The 21,136-nt window shown below is 38.3% G+C and overlaps 1 protein-coding gene across 15 annotated transcripts in view; it reads left to right on the top strand.

Moving 5' to 3' along the window:
* The window catches only part of ryr2 (ryanodine receptor 2), a 394,137-nt gene that overhangs the window by 290,391 nt on the left and 82,610 nt on the right, over positions 1-21,136 (top strand). For all 15 annotated transcript variants that reach the window (XR_010004274.1, XM_062975204.1, XM_062975188.1 and 12 more), the window contains 9 exons: positions 5,436-5,496; positions 6,521-6,759; positions 7,277-7,358; positions 12,058-12,188; positions 14,109-14,429; positions 14,995-15,235; positions 16,180-16,267; positions 17,840-17,932; positions 20,800-20,970. Coding sequence is in view for 14 of the 15 variants with exons in the window: in XM_062975204.1 (XP_062831274.1) it covers positions 5,436-5,496; positions 6,521-6,759; positions 7,277-7,358; positions 12,058-12,188; positions 14,109-14,429; positions 14,995-15,235; positions 16,180-16,267; positions 17,840-17,932; positions 20,800-20,970 (1,427 nt within the window). In the remaining variant the exon portion in view is untranslated. The remainder of the gene's footprint in view (positions 1-5,435; positions 5,497-6,520; positions 6,760-7,276; positions 7,359-12,057; positions 12,189-14,108; positions 14,430-14,994; positions 15,236-16,179; positions 16,268-17,839; positions 17,933-20,799; positions 20,971-21,136) is intronic.

The following is a 21,136-nucleotide window of genomic DNA, read 5'->3' as shown; positions in this document are numbered from 1 at the left end:
ATTGCTCTCTGTGGAGATCCATTTGCTGACAAACCAGATAAATAAAGAGACCACACAACAATAATGGATTGAACTAAGGGCAACTTTTATTGAATAGTTACCTATTTCTGCTGTTTCTTGAGGATTATCAAACTACAGTAGAGTCTCACTTATCCAACATAAACAGGCCGGCAGAACGTTGGATAAGCGAATATGTTGGATAATAAGGAGAGATTAAGAAAAAGCCTATTAAACATCAAAATAGGTTATGATTTTACAAATTAAGCACCAATACATTATGATATACAACAAATTTGACAGAAAAAATAGTTCATTACACATTAATGCTATGTAGTAATTACTGTATTTACGAATTTAGCACCAAAATATCATGATATATTGAAAACATTGACTACAAAAATGCATTGGATAATCCAGAACGTTGGATAAGTGAGTGTTGGATAAGTGAGACTCTACTGTATTTGGGAGAGTGATCTTATACAGCAACAGTCTGTCATCCCTGACCTAAGCCCGCAACCTCCTCTTGAGCATTACACTAAAACCCCTAAGAGCAGTTCATAATTTACATGGTTGCTCAAAGACCTGTTATTTCCTGGAAAGCTAATCAAGTAAGCCCTCAGTCGCTTTTGATTTCTAACTAGACCTAAGACCCCAGAGGCCAGCCCCAAGGACAGGATATTAACCCCCTGACCTGCAAGGGGGAGGGGTTCAAAATTCTCATCCAACACCAAATGGTGCAGTAAGTGAACACCAAATGATAGCTCTCCCAATACCTGCCACAAATAGGGAGTCAGTCTCCACTGAGCTTCCTTTTCCCCACCAAAACCACAAATCCCCAAGAAATAGCTATAATCCTAGTTCAGAAAGGTGAACGCCATCCGACCTTAGTAACTCAGGTTGTGTATAAGTAATTTCAGGGTGATCAATGTGTAAAGCCTTGTCATTAACCATGATCCAAGCCAATTTGTCCATTCTCCGTGACAATGTAGGGTAGGTGAAAAAAATTCCTACCTGGCCCCTAATTCAACCACATAATGCTATGCTGTGGAAGGAAGCGGGCAGGTGGGCCAACGAAATTCAAAGAAGGAGATAGAGAGTGCATGTCTGACTTAAATCATCTACTGAGGACATGCTCCCTCATCCCCTAGACACATGTCAAATTCTTATTGGTCTCCTCTGGATGTCAACAAATCCATCTACCCCCACCTCCATTATGGTGTTGTAAATGTGCTTCTTCAGCAGGCAGGGGAAATCCCACAAATTTATGGATTGTGACAGCACACTTTAATCCTGTAACCCATTCTTCCCATGTCCAGTGGATACATGTATGAGGTTGTGCTGTTTGTACCATATGTCAACAGGTATCTCAATAGACCTGTTGCTCCTCATTGAAATATTCATACCTTTCATTCCTGCATGAAGATCCTGCAAAATTCCACTAAAATGAACACAATAATCAAATTCCACAATACACAAAGCATTCTTTATGAGATGCTAAATATGATAGAATCCTAGTATTTTCTCTGTAACATCAAAATCATATCTTCATCTTCCTTCTCTCAAGTAAAACTATGAACATGAAGGTCTATGAACATTTAAAGGTTCATTTCCACCTTAATATGGTGGAATGATTTACTGGTAGGTTGTATGCATTTTAGATTCTTATAGTCACACACACAAGTTTCCCCTATAAATTTAGTTTTTTAAATACAGAACATATACCATATACTAGTTATCATCTGCTGGCCCATAGAAAATCGTGATAACCATATCTAAGGAACTGGAGCTGATGTCATCTACCCAAATCAGTGCCACAAATAATCCTAAGAACAGGCCTAAAACCAAGACAACAGGAATTTTTGTTTTTCTTGTGTAATTTATTATCACTCCCAATTATGAACTGACACAAAAAGAGTGTGTCCTAAAGGGGGTGTCTGAGAAGCAAACAGAAAGCATTCAGGGACCTCCCTTGGCTTGTTGATTTTTAAAAACCATTTAAATATCTCAGGGTCAAAAGTACCCTATGATGACCAAAGTATGCTTAGTAGCCACAGAATATTAAATAGCAATGGGAGAGGGTTTGAGGATGCCATGGAGTATTCTGTTTCTTCGGCATTCTATAAATAGGAACTTCTTCATAGGGAAGTGAAGGTGTGTTACTTATTAGACATGCCTCCCTCTCCACATACATACAGTTACTGATTTTGTTAACATTAACATATACTGTATATTTAATTTCTAACCTTTCTCATGGAAAGGCACAGATGGATATATACAAGAATGTATGTGTGTCATTGATGGATTTCTGACATAGGATTCATCTATATGGTATATAGTATGGCCACATTTGTATGTATTGTTATAAGGCATAACGACCTATCTATTTTCCAAGACTTTTCTAGAAACACCATATCCATAGGGGGTGAGACTACTAGGGAAAGGACTTTAACCAGTAGTGGCAGCCTCCAAATACATAGTTCCCCCCAACTTTACTCCCTTTTCCAAGCCAAGTTTAAATGGACTTTTATTAAGTGGGGATTAAATTTGATGGAATTAATTGCCAGGTAATAGTGTGGAGCAAGGAATCTCATTTGCTGTTTGCATTTGGTTGATGTTACTTTAAATGTTTTAAACTTACGTAACATGTCTTGTATTAATTTATATATTGGATTTTTTCTTGACCTCTTTGCCCCAAATGAGAAGAAATGTATAAAATGTTTTAAAAGGATATGTAGAAATGCTTTAGGGTCCCCTGATGGCACAGTGTGTTAAAGCGCTGAGCTGCTGAACTTACGGACCGAAAGGTGCCAGGTTCAAATCCCGGGAGAGGAATGAGCGCCCGCTGTTAACCCCATCTTCTGCCAACCTAGCAGTTCGAAAACATGCAAATGTCAGTAGATTAATAGGTACCGCTCCAGCGGAAAGGTAACGGCGCTCCATGCAGTCATGCCGGCCACATGACCTGGAGATGTCTATGGACAACGCCAGCTCTTCGGCTTAGAAATGGAGATGAGCACCAACCCCCAGAGTCGATCACGACTAGACTTAACGTCAGGGGAAACCTTTAACTTTACCTTTACCTAGAAATGCTTTAAAGAAATAAGTTATAATCATTTATTTTCATCATATGTTAGCTAGGGAAAATATATTTTATTTCTGCATTAAATATTCTTTATCCCCAGGACATGTATTTCATACTGTGGTCATTCTTAATTCATTTCATACCCATTAATTACTTTTTATTATTATTATTAAGTATTTCTGAATTATAGTGCTCATAAATATTCCAATAATTATTCCATTTTTTCATACTATTTCTATTTACAAGCTTTAGATTATAAAATGTTTTTTCATTGAGATATTACCCTTATTGTTAGATTTTTTTTGCTTCATTTACTTTCATTTTCTTTGGATGATTTATCTGGACATTGTGGGCAGAATTCTGCCTGAAACTGAGATCATTCAGCATTTATTTATTTGCCATATTTATACCCTGCCCTTCTCACCCCGAAGGGGATTTAGAGCGGCTCACATATATATAGGCAACAATTCAATGCCATACAAACATACATTCAGCAAATAAACATATACATTAAAACCAACCTTTAAAACATCTCAAATATTACAAACCACTTAATTAAAACCACACCGTCCAATATCATAGTCCAAGGCCGTTCCAGTTGTCATTGCACTATTCCATATTCACTTATTTCACTAAAAATTTCTATCCAAAAGCTTGGTCCCACAACCATATTTTTTGAAGGTCAGGAGAGATGGGGCTGATTTAATTTCACTAAAGAGGGGGTTCCACAGCCAAGGGGCCACCACTGAGAAGGCCCTGTCTCTCATCCCTTCCAACCACACCTGCGAAGGAGGTGGGACCGAGAACAGGGCCTCCCCAGAGGATCTTAGTCTCCGAGATGGTTCATAGAGGGAGATATGTTTGGACAGGTAAGCTGGGACGGAACCATTTAAAGCTTTATAGGCTAAGGTCAGCACTTTGAATTGTGCTCGGCAGCAGACTGGCAGCCAGTGGAGCGGACATAATGGGGGTGGTATGCTCGCTATACGTCACTCTGATTAGAAATCTGGCTGCTGCCCATTGGACTACTTGAAGCTTCCGAACAGTCTTCAAAGACAATCCCACGTAGAGCATGTTTTCAGTGACAAAAACAAAAATGTAGCTAGCACGAAAAGAGAAGTAGTTCTATTCACTTTAAGAGCTGCTGAAGTATTCCTATACTCTACTTTGATGATCATGTAGAAACCATGCCAATTATGAAAAATTCCTAATGTGAGCTTAAACACTTATTATTATTATTATTATTATTATTATTATTGACACAAGACATAGTATGGCACAGCAAATGAGATATATATGCTGGATTTCGTATCACAAAATCACAAGTCAAACACTTCCCAAGTGTTCAGGACTGTGTGATGTATTTTTGGATGATGTGTGCAGATCCCAGTAAGGTGGCCTTTGCAGTAGTAGTAGTAGTAGTTGTTGTTGTTGTTATATTTATACCCTGTTTTATCTCTCCCAAAGGAGACTGAAAGAGGCTCTTGATCACAACATTTTGTGCATTATAACATATAAACAACAGAGCTTGAATAATCTGGTTAAGAGTAAACACACTGAAGTCTTGTTCATTTCATGCGAAAACACTAGAGTGTATGTATGTTTGCTTTACCACCCTATTGAAATCAAGATAAAATCATACTTATGTCTGGCTAGATTGTGTCTTTGACTTTTATAATATTGTTAGGAAACAAACTAATTTTTACAGCACTGTTTTCATAAGCTCACAAAAGACATCTATGGCAAATCCCTAAGAAAATGTATTTCCTTCCAAGAGAATACATTTACTTTATTTCTAGAAGTACAGATAAAAACATTTTGTATCTTGTTTCTGGTTAGTGCCTTCTGCAAAGTCATTTCAATGAAAACAGATTTGTATAATTGAGTGAAAGTTTCAACAAGATTGCAGACATGAATGTTTTTGCTATTCTCAATATATTGGTGATTCCATAGTGGCCTATAGTGTCACAGTGCATTGTGTTCCACATTAATGAAGTCGTACAAAAAGTGGGGAAAGAGACTGGATTTTCTGGTATAGATTAGACTGCGAGGTTGCTCCTATTCTAGGAAATGCAGATATTTATTTTGAAGCCTTTAAATCACATAAATATGCTATGAATTGCTCACCATGATCATTATTGTGTTTTGTCTGCTTCAGCCAGTTGTATAGTGATACAACATTGTTTCTGTTTTTGGCATCTGCTAAAAAAGATTGAAACAATATGTTAATTATTATTATACGGAACATTTACTGTTTTAATGTGCATTTTCTACTTCTACATTCACCAGCATTGTTTTTAAAAAAGAGAACACTATAATACAAGATCTCTCTCTTATCCTACCATTCCCTTAGGAAATGATGCAACATCAATTGTCAATTGTCTTCATATCTTGGGTCAAACCTTGGATGCAAGGTAAAATGTTAAACACAGTTTACTGTGCATTACTGTTTTATTTCCAAAACACGGCAATAATTACAAAAAACGTGATGGGTATTAGGATGCTCTGTAATGGAAATTGTTGCGAAACCTGAAGTATTAGTAATGCATATTGCCAAAGGAAAGCTATCCATGCATCTACATCATTGAAAACATTGCAAATAAAGTGTAAGTTTAAGAATCTCACCACCTATCCAACCCTGGCATGTTGAGAGAGTTTTATATCTTTGGATAAAATAACACCATCACACCTAAACTAACTAATGAACCATGCGTGCATGGTAAAACAAATGTATGCAACATTGCCACAATGTGCATATTATCTGACTGTATAGAATATATATATGGAACTTGTTTCTAAAAGGTACCAAATCCATCTGAACAAATTTAACAGTAATAAAAAAACATGCTGAGGATATGCATTCTTTTGCTATAAAGAGCAATTTTCTCTATACTGAAGTGATTCAATACATTTTGATAGTTTTGATCCGTACATAATATTCTACTCCTCACTGTTCTTTTACCTATAACTTTTCCCCTCAATTTTGGGGGATTTGGAGCTTTTGGAAACAAACTCCGCAGATAGATTCTAGGTCTATAAATGAAGCTTTTGAATTTGAGGGCTGCTACTCAAAACAACATTGTATCAGTGCCAGTTCAATGATAAAAGGATTTCCAGCTCCTTGAAAAGTCTACAACCTTTCTCTCTTGCTGCCCCATTTGATTGGATCTCTCTTCCATCCCACTGATTGATGCAATGTCTCTTAAAATTCTTTAGAATTCTCTTTTGACACAAACTACTGAAATGCCATAGTTCCATGGCCTTCTACTGCCCTCTTGTGAAATTTCTGTGATGAGTTATATATTGGTTGTTAGTGTTCCACAGGACTTCAATCTTGAATGTTATATGGGCTAAAAGAAAACAAGGAATTAATTAGTTAATAATTTAATGAATTTAAATTAAACATTTACTATAATTGTATGTGCATCTAACACGCAGGACGGTGATGAAGACAGGTTTGGAGTCTGTTAAAATGGCTTTGAGAACCTTTCTGGATAATGCTGCAGAAGATCTGGAGAAAACAATGGAGAACCTTAAACAAGGGCAATTCACACACACCAGGAATCAGCCAAAAGGAGTGACACAAATAATTAATTACACCACTGTAGCTCTCCTGCCAGTGCTATCTTCCTTGTTTGAACACATTGGACAGCATCAATTTGGAGAAGATCTGATATGTAGGTATTTAAATAAAGACATAGGCATTTATATGTTGCTAAAATTCTTATGTTGACATTATTAAAGCCAGTCTTCTAGTGGTCCGGATAACCAGATTTAATTGGTTTGTGTTGTGCTTTGATGTTATTGGACTAACTTAATCTTTATAGAAGAAGAAGAATTCCAGAGTTAATTCCGTCAAGTGGAATATTTGGATCATGGCGGTTTCAACAAATGAGTGAATTTCCATGCTGTGGCAACATATAATGTTGGCTTTAAATCATGATACTATTATGGCATACTCCTTAATTACTCAACTATATACCAAAATGCATTGTTTTAACTTAACGGGCTGAAGGAAAATATAGTTTTATTTCATCGTCTTATATTTTTCCACATTTATATAAAAAATCATTATGAAATACTTCAATTTCTCATTGTTTTAAATTGTTTTCAGAAAGGTTTATAGGCTTTTGTTTTCTTTATATCAATAACATGCAATGCATTAAAACATTTTTTGCTTTTCTCATTTTTTAGTGGAAGATGTTCAAGTCTCTTGTTACAGAATATTGGGGAGCTTGTATGCTCTGGGAACAAGCAAGAGTATCTATGTGGAAAGGTAAGGGGGCACTATACATCATTCAAAATATGTTGTGAATCCTGGAGTTGCTGTTGTCTGGAAATGTTTATTAAGCATTTCAGTGAGACTATTCCTCTTTTTTTAAACAATTATTTTTATTCTGCCAAACATGTACTTTTTTATCACAACTTTCCTCCATTAAGTTCAAGGAGCATTCTTGGGTTTTTAACTCTCTGGTTTATTCCAAATCAATAGGCATGTGCGATCCAGGAAAAAATGGTTCTAAACTCTCTTTGAAAGTAGGGGGTGCTGGCGCTTCGTTTCTAAAATCATTTCTGAATATTGAGGGCAAAAAGTTCAAAACTTTCTGAAACTTCCAAATCTTCATATGTACCTCGTTAATGGTGGATGCGCATGCACATGAAGGAAAACAATATTGTCAATGGGGAAACTTGAAGGGCTTCTCTCTCCTCATTTTATGAGCTATCCTAGTGAAACTTGCTACAGTGGTAGAACACATTTACCCCTGTTAGCTCACCAAATCTAACAACATTTGACTTATCCTCAGATTTTTGGTGAATTTTCAAAGTTTTTATAAAAAAAACATTTTGTAATTTATATTTTATTAAGGATATAATAAAGGGAAGGGAAGTGAGACAGGTAAGGGAAGAGGGTAATTTTATTTGTACATGGATAGTGGGAGAACAATAGTATAATAGAAAAGTAGGAAATCTATAGAGATATGAAAGGAAAAGAAAAGAAAGAGAAAAAAACACACCAAATAACATTAAGGAAAACAAAACAAAACAACCAATTGTGACTTCCATCTAATCTTTTGCCACTTTATCTTTGTCTCTCTATATAGTCTATTTTGAGGGTAAAAAATTACTAGCACAAAGCAAAGGTAGTTTTACTTTGCTTGTTCCTTAATTTAGGACAGGAGGAAAATCCAGTTTAAAATTTATTTTATTTTCGCTTTTTTTTCGTGTTCCTCAATTTTGGACCAATCTGTATATTTAATCGGGTTTCCTGAGTTTTTCTTTAATAAAAAAGTTAATTTGTCCATACATTTGATCTCTCTCAGCTTCTGTCTCCATTCTTCTATATTTGGTGTTTCTTTCTGCTTCCACAGTTTCGCATAACTAATTCTAGCAGTGGTGGTCATATATGTTAACAAAATATTATAATTAGAGTCTAATTATATGTCTGAATCTGTTATACCTAATAGATAGTATTCTGGTTTCATGAGGAATTTAGATTTTAGAATATGTTGGCATACTTCATGCATTTTCTCACAGAATGTTTTTGCTTCTTTACAAGTCCATACAAGATATGGAAGAAACTTCCCTCTTGATCTTTAAATTTCCAACAATTTTTTGGTGTATTTTTATACATTAGGCTAAGTTTCCTTGGTGTAATAAAAAAAAGCATTTTTAATAATAACAAAAATCTGTTCCTGGTTTGAAAGTGTTATTTCCTGTTTTATTGGGTTGTCTTTACTTTGAAAGTTGTTGTTCTATATCAGAAACTTTGTTTTTGTGGCTGCAACTTTGTTAAATTTGTGGAGAGAGACTCAAGAACCATTTATAGCACCATGTCCCTTGTACAAAGAAAAAGTTTTGGCAGTGTAATAAAGTTTTGCCATGTTTCTATGACAGAACCAATTAGGAAATTATTTTTATCACCCAGGAACAGAAATCATAGTATACCATCAAATCACTCCTGACAGATGGCCATCAGCCTCTGAATAAGGAAATCTGTTCCTGATTTGAAAGTGTTATTTCCTGTTTCATTGGGGGGTTTTTGGGCTGAGAGTGTGTGACGTGCCCAAGATCACCCAGTGGGTTTCCATGGCTGAGTAGGGAATCAAGCCAACTCTCAAACCACTACACTACAACATGCTATCTCAAAATGGGCCCGCTACTAGCGAGGAGGGAAAACGCTCAGGACTGGGTTTCTTCCTATGGGGCTGATATTAAGCCTGATTATAGCCACCAGCCACTGGAGAGAAAATGCTTTCCCCTTTCTGCTAAGACTCTACTGTATTATAATAATCAGCACTGATTGGGCAAAGAGGCAAGCCCAGGCTAGGCTGCTCCTCCCTGCAAACAAAGTTTGCTTGAGTTAAAAAAGCTTTCTCGTATATCCGAAGGTTTTCTGAGACCATTAAATAAATGGGCTCCAACGCTTCTAATTAGAAGGTTAATTCCGAAGGACCAAACCACCTTGGAACCCAAAATAGATAGAATTTTATTCTGATTAACGACGATTCCGAGGAATTCGCCCATGCCTACAAAGCAATCCTGTGAGGTAGAACAGTCTGAGAGGCAGTCTTTGTCCCAAGGTCACATGTTTAGATTCATGGCTCACTGGAGACTTCTGAAGAACAGTTTCAAGCTTTGTAGTGGTAATGTTATATTAAATTGCTCTATAACTATTCAGTGGAGCCCCCAGTGACACAGTGGGTTAAATCACTGAGCTGCTGAACTTGCTGACCAAAAGGTCGGCAGTCTGAATTTGGGGAGCGGGGTAAACTCCTGCTGTGAGTCCCAGCTTCTGCCAACCTAGCAGTTTAAAAACATACATATGTGAGTAGATCAATAGGTACTGCTCCGCGGCAAGGGAATGGCGCTCCATGCAGTCGCATCGGCCGCATGACCTTGGAGGTGTCTATAGACAATGCTGGCTCTTTGGCTTAGAAATGGAGATGAGCACCAACCGACAGGGCCGGCCCCACTCATGCGGCAGCTGACGCCGCCGCCTCGGGCGCAGGCCCGGGGGGGCGCCGTCAGGCTGGGCGGGAGGCGGGGCACCGCCCTGACGGTGCCCCGCCTCCCGCCCAGTGCGCCCTGGCCCGTCTGGCCTGCTAGAAAAGGCCAGACGGGCGAGCGGGAGTAGCGTGGGAGGCGGGGCCAGCTCTGACGCCGCTCCCCCCCCCCCGCCCAGCGTGCCTTGGCCCTGCCTCCCACGCAGCGTGGGAGGCGGGGCCAAGGCACGCTGGGCGGGGGGGGGGGGAGCGGCGTCAGAGCTGGCCCCGCCTCCCACGCTACTCCCGCTCGCCCGTCTGGCCTTTTCTAGCAGGCCAGACTCAGCGGAGGTTTCTCCAGGCCGCGATTGCGGCCTGGAGGAACCTCCGCTAAGTCTGGCCTGCTACACAAGGCCAGACGGGCGAGCGGGGGTAACGTGGGAGGCGGGGCCAGCTCTGACGCCGCCCCCCCCGCCCAGCGTGCCCTGGCCCCGCCTCCCACGCTGCGTGGGAGGCAGGGCCAAGGCACGCTGGGCGGGGGGGGGGGGAGCGGCGTCAGAGCTGGCCCCGCCTCCCACGTTACCCCCGCTCGCCCGTCTGGCCTTGTGTAGCAGGCCAGACTGAGTCTGGCCTGCTACAAAAGGCCAGACGGGCGAGCGGGGGGTAGCGTGGGAGGCGGGGCCAACTCTGGCCCCGCCCCCCGCCCAGCGTGCCCTGGCCCCGCCTCCCACGCTGCGTGGGAGGCGGGGCCAGGGCACGGGGGGCGGGGCCAACTCTGGCCCCGCCCCCTCACTATTCGCCCTGGCCCCGCCTCCCACGCAGCGTGGGAGGCGGGGCCAGGGCACGCTGGGCGGGGCCAGGGCGCCGGTGGCGGGGGCGCTTTTCAGCACCCCCGCTTTACATAAAAAAATATCTCCGGCCGGCCCTGCCAACCGACTACTCTTAATGTCAGGGGAAAATCTTTACCTAACCTTAAAAATATTCAACAGCACTGAGGCAATTAAGGCCAAAATTTTTGTTACAAATAAGAATTGGCAATGCAGCAGCAACATGAAATTTGCAAGCACTTGTAATAGAAAGTGAAGGCAAATTTCCCTAAGAGAAATGGCTACCTGACTCTAAACCCATCATTATGGCTGCCCATGAATAGAAGCTGCAAATCCCAGGGGAACCCTTGTAAACCCACTTGGAGAAGATTTCACCTGGGATACGGAATCACGTCACCTCTTTCCTTGCATGGACCAGCAACATGATGCATATGAGTAAATTCCTTTGCTGTGAGGTACCTCAGAAAGCTAAAAAGATAGGCATGTAAGCAAGTGTCTGCATCCTGACCAAGAACAGAAACAAACAGCTAAACCTACCATCAATACAATACAGAACTGACAAAGAAGAACAAGAACAAAAACCTGTTCAGAACCATTCAGAGGAAGGTTAAACATTCCTGCTTGGCAAAGCCTATCTAGTTAGGTCAACCTAGGCCAGTGGATAAATGGTTGTAGTGAGTGAAGATGCTGAGATCTGGGCTGTGCCAACTTAAATATACCAGCATGGCTGTGCTTGATCCAAGACTTCTATGCAATGAGAGACAGAGCCAATGTTTATTTCTAATCAGTAGAAGGGTAAAATCACTCCGGCTAAAAGTCAGGCAGCACAATTCTATATGAAATCTCCACTCACTGTTTTTTTCTGTTGCTTTATTTGGATCATAGTTAAAGTGAAAGCCAATGTAGAGATAAGAGTGATGGAGTGCAAATCTGGCGATCTTGGCTCAGTCACATATTCTCAGCTTCAGAAAACCCTGTGATAGTTTTCCATAAAATGGAAACAACTATAGTTACTATACTCTGTTATTATAATGGAACATTATAAAATAAAATCTTTGAAAAGCTTAGAATTCTTAATAAATATAAGGAATTATATAATAACTATATGTAAGCGAAATGAAAGGTTTTTAAAAAATAAAATTACAAAAAATGTTTCAATTTGCAGGCAGCGTTCAGCTTTAGGTGAATGCTTAGCTGCTTTTGCTGGAGCCTTTCCTGTGGCATTTTTAGAAACTCACCTGAACAATCACAACACATATTCCATTTATAATACCAAGACTACAAAAGACAGAGCAGGTATGTATTTTTTCAGATTTAAATATTTTTGAAATATTATTTTCATATATTATCCATAGTTTACTGCACTACATGTATGATCTTTTTACAAGACCTCTCTGTTTCTGTGATTGCTGCTATTGAACATTTTTTCTTAATTTCAAGATCATATTCATCAATGTCTGGCAGGGCCAGCACTACCATAATACTTGGTGAAACATTTGCCTCAAGCAACAGAGAAGTGGAAGTGTTGGCCTTCTATAATAGGAAAGCACCTATGGTTTGGAAAATTATTTCCAAGCACAGCTATTTTCTCATTGCTTACTCTTGGATGTCCTTAAACGTGAGGCACTGTAAAGGGATGACCAGGACAATAAGCTGTATTACAGTACAGGGAATTTTCCAGGCTAGTCCTTATCAGCGAACCATTCACTTTACACTATTATACTTCTTTCTGTCAATGGACTTGGAAGTGCATGAAGGGGGAGGAAAGATTTGTGTCTGCTTTTACCATTTTTATGTTTATTTTCATTTCTTTCTGCAGTATACTACTGTTTCTGTGGGTCTTATTTTCCCTCTCATGTATGTGGTCCTCTGTTTCCAGTCTCAGTACCTCGTGATATTCCCTGTTACCCTTTCTCTCACTTACAAGATAATATTACATTTCAGTTCTACAACTGATCCATCCTACATTTACAGAGGCATCACACATACAAAGTAGTTGAAATTGTATTCCCTGTAGCAAAGCCAGTGAAGAGGTGTGCATGCATGTTACTTTATTGTAACTAAGGTAAATGGCATGTATGTCTGGAGTTTGAGTGCATTGGATACCAAAATCATAGATGGTAAAATCCCATTTGATATAATGGCACAATATTCTTCCCTTATATACAAGTACAAAAACATTTTCAAGCCATGGATGCAGAATCCATGAATGTGGAAAGTTAACTGTAGTTTCAATTAGGTATTAACTTTTATGTTATTATTCAAATAAATTACGTGCATACACTTTCATCTGCACCATATAAGTAGAACAATAAAATACACCAACCTTGCTTTCTCTAACTTGTGCACCTGCTACAACTACACAACAACATCAACTGAGCTTCCTTTCACACTACAGAATTATAGCTCTTTGGTCACACTTTAACTGCTGTTATACAACAAAACCAAAAAATGCTTACAGAGGTTGCATACCATAGTGGTAAGATGACAGCACTTTCTGAGCCTCTAGGAATCCACAAGAGTCAATCCATCATGCAGTGCACGTTTCCACATATAGTAAGTAGAGCGTGTTATTAGGAGGAAGCAGGTTCTGAACTCCAAGGAAATGTAGTGCTTCAACAAACTACAAATCCCATGATTCTAGGGTTGCTGCCATGACGGGGGAGTCATAGTGCTGTAATTGTGCTTCTGCAATGTCACATACCAGTTTTCAGACACTTCCTTTCAAAGTCACTTCCAGCATTCCAAACACACTTCTCCCTTCCAACAGATCAGTTAACTGTAAACTACTCAATCTGTATACATGCACATTAATAGAACATAATAGCTTACTATAAATCAAACCACCTGAAAATTGAAATATGCATATATTGGACAGATTGTAGCACTGAGGATCTTTCAACGCTAGCTAGGTATTGAAGAAATCGTGCCCCCTGTGTAGACTTATCCACTGCTGTTGCATCCATTCTTTCATTTTTCCCTGGCAGATGTTCACGTACTACTTCTACTATTGTGAGCAAGATGTTTTAAGATATCAAGAAAAGGCAATGTCAATAGCAGCTGTTTAAAGAATCAGTAGAAGAAGTCAGAAATAGCATCTCCACACCCCCATGGAATGAAAACAAGGGGGAGGAGTGTCTGAATGACATCAAAATTCATATAATATCTGTTTTAATTTCATTTTGTTCTTTTGTGTATTTTGTTCTTTTCTTCTAGGTCTCAGCTTACCCAACAGTGTAGAAGAGCTCTGTCCAAACATTCCTTCTTTAGACAAACTGATGGAAGAAATTGTGGAATTAGCTGAATCTGGTATTCGCTATACACAAATGCCTCATGTAATGGAAGTTATCTTGCCCATGCTCTGTAGCTACATGTCACATTGGTGGGAACACGGACCAGAAAGCAATCCTGACAAGAGCGAGATGTGCTGCACGGCTTTGACTTCAGAACACATGAATACCCTTCTGGGAAACATACTGAAAATCATATACAATAACCTGGGCATAGATGAAGGATCTTGGATGAAGAGATTAGCAGGTAAAATGAAAGTAAATTAGCATGCTTTACTTGATGAGTTTGGCTAATTTTTTGTCATATAAGATTTAAATGGATGTTAAGGTGAGAAGGGATAGTTTTAAGAGACTGAGCAAAGTAAAGTGATGATTTCAGTAAAGTATTCGGAATTTACTTTAAACAGTAAAATGGAACATTAAATGCCATTGTGGTATTATAAATGATCAAAATATATTATTATTATTATTATTATTATTATTATTATTAGTAGTAGTAGTAGTAGTAGCCTTCTTTATTTCTCTAAAAAAAAAGAGATTCAAAGCATATCGCAATAAATCCACTACAATATATTAAATTTTTTTATAGTTTTCATTGAAAGAAAAGAGAAAAGGGGCAAGTATGAGTGGAGATGATAGCAATATTTTAGGTTTTAAAGTTAGAGACAGAAGCAATAATCAGACTTCTGCCATTTATGTAACATAGGTGGGTAGGCAAAGAAGAATCTGCAATAAGGGTTATTGTGGAGCATACCATATTTTGCTATAGTTTGGTATATATATGCTATGATATTAATGGATTCCTTACATAGTGTTTTCTCAGCCTATCATAAGCAAAGTGAAGCCTCAGCTCCTAAAAACACATTTTCTGCCACTGATGGAGAAACTGAAGAAAAAAGCTGCCCTCGTTATAGCTGACGAAGAGCACTTAAGAGCAGAAGGCAGAGGAGACATGTCTGAGACTGAACTCCTTATTCTAGATGAGTTCACTACATTAACACGTGACCTCTATGCGTTCTACCCACTGCTGATCAGATTTGTGGACTACAACAGGTACATGCAGGGCATACACATGAATTACTTGGGGATTCCTTTGATAACCTAGTTCAAGTTTCCGAAAGTCTCTAACCCACAAAATATAATCACGTTTCTGCCAGAACAATTTAGTGGACCAGGCCAGTACCCATATTTAAAAATAAGAAAATAATAAGAAATTCTCAAATTTTCACCATGATATACCAAATAGGATATTTATTATCTTTCCCCAAGTGGGTAACATGAGGAAGGAACAATTATCATATTTTGATCTTTGAATAGCTTCAAATAATTAGCAACAGGACTGAATTACCAATTTGGATTGGAAAACATGTGGCACTCCAGATGTTGTCGATTGTAACTACCAGCATTCCTCACCATTGCCAATGTTGGCTAGGATAGATGAGAACTACAATCCAGTGACATTTTGTCTTCTTCTATTTGACATATAGACATTAAAGCAGAAGTGCTTATGGTATACTTGGTTTGTTGTTAGCATAATGTATTGCATACAAAAAAGACCATCACATATTTTTAAAATCTATGGTCACTAAGTTAATTTCATGTTTGAGGTGAATTTGAACAGGACCTTACCTGATTTCAGTCCACTGCGCAAACCACTTTATCTGTGCAGTCTATATGTCTACTTTTGAGTAAATTATGTGCAATAGAGATGAATGTGTAAAATGATTCTGAGTACTGGACGTGCGTAAGCATTTATCATTAGGTTTTCTTCAGAGTTTTAGCAGGTAAAAAATGTGTTAAGCTATTTAAAAAGACTCTAAAAAGAAGCAACTTTTGATCAACCTAGAAGAATATATATATATATATATATATATATATATATATATATATATCTCACATATATTGCCTATGGCTTCTGCTATATGAAAATTATGGAAACTACTTTATATATTATGATAATAACAGTGTTGATGCACAATACTTTTTATTGATTTCAGAGCAAAATGGCTGAAAGAACCTAACCCTGAAGCTGAGGACCTGTTCCGTATGGTTGCTGAAGTATTCATTTACTGGTCAAAATCACATGTAAGTTGAAGTTTCAAGAATGTTTTTCATTGTGAAGGTGTAGAGATGTGCTCGAGGTATAAAGACAGAGACACAATATAATAAGGAAATATGTATTCCTTTTTTACATAATAATGGGGATTTTATTATTGCCCTACCTGTGATAGTAGTGCAGCAGTTTACTTTTCTGTCATGGGAGTAAGTGGTATGAGGAGACACTACTGAAGTGAAGTCTAAGAGTTTTTATCTATGTTGACCACATAATCCAGTTCAATTCTGAGTCAATTCTGAGCTGCAGTAGTCTCAAAATGCCCACTGGCAATGGACATTGCAGCACGCATCTAAGGACATTAAAAAAAAGTCTCAGGAAAGTCAGAGTTCAGCCAAATAATGCACTGCAACAGATTTATTTATTTATTTGCTGTATTTATATATCATTTTTCTCATTCCTGGGGGGACTCAAAGTGGTTTACAACATAATCATAGCAAAATTCAATCCCTAACATACAAGTAAAACCAAATCATAAAATCTTAACAAGAAACATATAACTATGCGTTAAAAACAGATGCCAGCATATCCCAAGTTCAGGGTGAAATTGGCTGTGCAAAATGCAAGTGCACTTTAAACACCTAACCCTGCTGAAGTGCAGTAAAGAATCCCAAATGGGGGCTGCCAAAAATGCCCCATGGGCTTGACTGGGCTAACTGACCTCCTGGGAGGGTAATTGATTACCTCCACTCCTAACTACCACTTTCCCTTTTTTCCACCTTATATGTCTCTGCTGCACTGCTTCACATCTCTGGAGAAAAAGAGGGAAAAAAGACTACAACTTGGTTTGTGGCTACTGGCTAGGCTCCATGGTAAATGTAATGAGTTTCCTGTCCTCAAAGAGGTTCCAGACATAGCAATCTGCTTACCCATTCAACAAAACGAGTTTCTCCTAAATTAGTTCCAAGCTGAATTACATTGTCAGTGTAGAAGTGTCCTTCACTACAAATGCCCTATATACACAGCTTCAAGATTGGTATTGAAGAAAATAGTTTTGCTGTGCAGATGATTACATAGGAAATCCTGAAACCAGTTTGAGGCCCAGATAGTGATAACAAAAATCACAGGGCACTGGTGAACATTAAGGGATTTCTTTCATGCACTCTTGTGGGATTTGTTGTCTGGCTGCTGAAGTTTGAAGCTAACTTTGAATTATATTAAACCAACAGCGGAGATGGGAACATAGTCTATGTAGAATCAAAGTTTCAAGGACAAGCTGTATTTATCTTGCTTCCAGCATCTGTTTCTCAAATTATAGCCTATTTACTTTGTCCCACGAAACATGCTAGATGCCACTGAGAATCTGATGTGCTCTCATGCGTATAGTTCTGAGCTCTTTTTCTTAGCCCTGTCCACAAGGGTTTAGGAAATGGTTTACATTTACCTATTGGGCAGAAGTGGGATGAGATGAAACTTTATATGGAACATAAACAATACATTTTAAAGTGTTTTAATTGCATTTGTTATTTGCTGCTGGATAATGTGAAAAAACATGTATTCTTTTGCTGATGGTACTGTGAATGTTAATGTTTATGCCATTTCAGAATTTTAAAAGGGAAGAACAGAACTTTGTTGTGCAGAATGAAATCAACAACATGTCTTTCCTTATTACTGACACCAAGTCCAAGATGTCCAAGGTACAAAAAGCATCAGAGTTCACATTTTTTAATTGCTAGGTCCTTTGTATTATCTTTAAAGTTTTCATGCCTTCTTTTATTCTTAGGTTTTCTTTTGTTCCTCATTAAAAAATTTATTTATATGTTCTAAGAATATTTTTCAGTTGAAGTTCAGATGAAGAAGGTATATTGGAATTAGCATTCATAAAAATCTTTAGAAATTTTTGTAGTCCCAGCCCACTTGGTCTTAAAAAGAAGATCTTAAACCATTTGTCTCCATTTCATATGATATCCTGGTGGCTTATAAAAATAATTGCTTTGATTTAAAAAAATAATTGAATGTAAACAATCTAAAGAACTTACTAGAGTCTTCAATAATATAAGAATTTAAACAGTGTAAAATCAGATATAAGCTGTCAGCAACCTATGTGCTTCACATTCTTCTGTCTGCAGTGTCTGAGTTACTTTCAATGTTATCCCCAGGCAAAAGCTATTTTCAGCAAGACCAGAGATATTACCAGTGTAAGAACTAGTGTTGTCAGGTTACCCTACCCAGGAAAAACAGGAGCCAGTAGACCACTTGAAACTGACCCTAGGCATTCTGAGTCACAGAATCCACTTGGGCTTCAGTTACAGATATGTATGTAAGAGTACTCCAAAGCTGTGTGCCTGCTCCTTCAGAGAAGTGCAGTGCCATTCAGAGTAAGTCACTTATCCAAGACTTCGGGACCTTTACTGTACAGGGTTCCTTCTTACCAGGCCTTTACCAGGCCTTTGTCCAACCATTGGTCCAGCACCTTCACATCCCCAGATGACTCTGTTGACAAGGTGAGCTATCTTTGAGCTGAACATCATCATCATATTGATCAATTTAAATGTGTTGCACACTACATCAGTCCACATCACTATGATACTCCAGACATATCCCACTGAGCCTTTGATAAATTCTAATGTTCTCTTTGTGTAAATTCACTTGATTTAAGGAGTCTACTTTAGTTGACTGAATTAAATCCAGTAATCATCTTCTTTCATAATTATCATTGTGAGATGAGCTTTCTCAAATTTGTTTTGTCTACTCTCTTCTGTAAACTTTACTGTGCTGTCCCTTAACAGTTGATTTATAGAACTGAAAACATGTATTAGTCACTTATTAATTTTTTTGGTGTTCTGCAAACTCAATTATGTCTTGGGTTGAACTGAATTGTTGGCAGAACCTCCCAAGGTTCTGCCAACAATTCAGCTCAAAACAAGACAGAATTCTGATTCCATCTCTCTTTCACACACAAACAAGCTGGATAGTCTGCCATTTTAAATTATTGGCATTGAAATAGGATCTGTTGCCATCCCTGAAGGTACCACTACTCTTTCACAGAGAAAACTCAAGACCTTGTAAAACTACAACTCCTGTGATCTCATAACATTGAGCCATAGTGGTTTAAAAGGTGTCTAAACTGCATTCATGCTATGGTGTATATGCACCTTATATACCGTATTCCCCTGAAAATAAGACAGTGTCTTATATTAATTTTTGCTCCCAAAGATGCACTAGGTCTTATTTTCAGGGGATGTCTTATTTTTTACATGAAGAAGAATTCACATTTATTGTTGAACAAAAAAAAAATGAACATTTACTATATACTGTACAGTAGTTGTCATCACAAAGCAGCATAACCAGACAAACTGTGAATCCTATCAAGAATTTCTTGTTACTACCATTATTTCCATGTACAACAATCTATGGTATGCACATTTAACGATACTGCATGCTCTGGTGTTCTGTTTGGCGGGCATGCTTCCAAACAAAAACTTTTCTAGGTCTTAGTTTCGGGAGTGCAAAGATAGTAGGAATATTAAAAACAACTATCTTATAGAAAATTCCAAATGAAGTTTATCTGTACTTGAAAACTGTTTTTGTAAAGAAAAAAGGTGTTTTTAAGATGTTTTTAAATTGTTAGATTTTAGCCTGTTCTTGTAAGCCGCCCCGAGCCCTAGCGGAGTGGCGACATATAAGTTTGAATAATAAATAAACAAATAAATAAATATTAAGAAGGACATGTCTTTAATGGGAAGAATGTTAACTGAAATCAGAAAAACCTGGAAGACAGAGTAGTATGACAAAAGTTTCATTATTCAGCTTGCCCTATACCGCATGTATGGATCTAGAAATATTAGTCAAACAATCTCCCAAGAAATCTGCATTGATTTATGCAGGGTCAATGTGAGTGCTATATATTAACACCAAAAAAGGAACCTTCTTCTATGAGTAGAGTGTCAATAGACAAAAACTTAGTTTGCCTGGGAGAATCTCAAAGAAGCACCCTTCTATTGTTTTTGCTGCGGTGCCCCTTCTTGCCTTTTGGAATGCCTGGGCAGGGAAATGGCCGTGGCAGCTGTGGAGACTGGGACTTATATAATGTGGCCTACACTGACTATATAATGCAGCTTCAAACTGGGTCCGACTGCTTGAGGCAGCATTGATGCATTCTCTTCTCCACAGAATAATCAACTTACCTATGGGCCACATTAAAATCCATAATCTTAGCCCCAAAGCTATCCTTAAGCGTGAGTACACTGCTTCTTAAACACAAAGGTAAGGGGGTCATGGAAGTGTTTCTCAGATGGAAAGGATCCATGAGTGGGAAAAGCTTTAAAAGCCCTACATGAGTATATATGGTACATTCATATAAGATAAGCAACTGAGAATCTATAGTGGGAAGATGAATTGTATTATGCCTATGGAGGTTTTTATTTGTATAGTTATTACAGATATAAAACCTGAATATGCAAAGTGATATATTGTTGACTTCATTGTGTGCCTCACTCAAGAGATAGATGGCAACTTTTCTTGTTTTACAGTTTTAAACTTGATTATTTCTTACATATTACAGGCAGCTGTTTCAGATCAGGAAAGAAAGAAAATGAAGAGGAAAGGTGATCGTTACTCAACCCAGACTTCCCTTATTGTGGCAGCTTTAAAAAGGTTGTTACCTGTTGGGCTAAATATTTGTGCACCTGGGGACCAAGAATTAATTGCACTAGCGAAGAACAGGTTAAGTATGGTAGGTGAACTATATAGATCTGTTTATGTGGCAGAAGTTTGATTCTCTTCACCCTTAGTAATGGTCAATATACTATTAGGACAATGATCTTAGGGCAAGTCACTGGTAGATAAATCTGTGGCCAGTGCAGAGAAACCCATTGCAGTGCCATGTTGATCATATCAGT

Source organism: Anolis carolinensis, chromosome 1, assembly GCF_035594765.1.
Source record: "Anolis carolinensis isolate JA03-04 chromosome 1, rAnoCar3.1.pri, whole genome shotgun sequence".
In the NCBI taxonomy this organism is placed as follows: Eukaryota; Metazoa; Chordata; class Lepidosauria; order Squamata; family Dactyloidae; genus Anolis; species Anolis carolinensis.
This window is presented reverse-complemented; position numbering and strand designations above follow the sequence as displayed.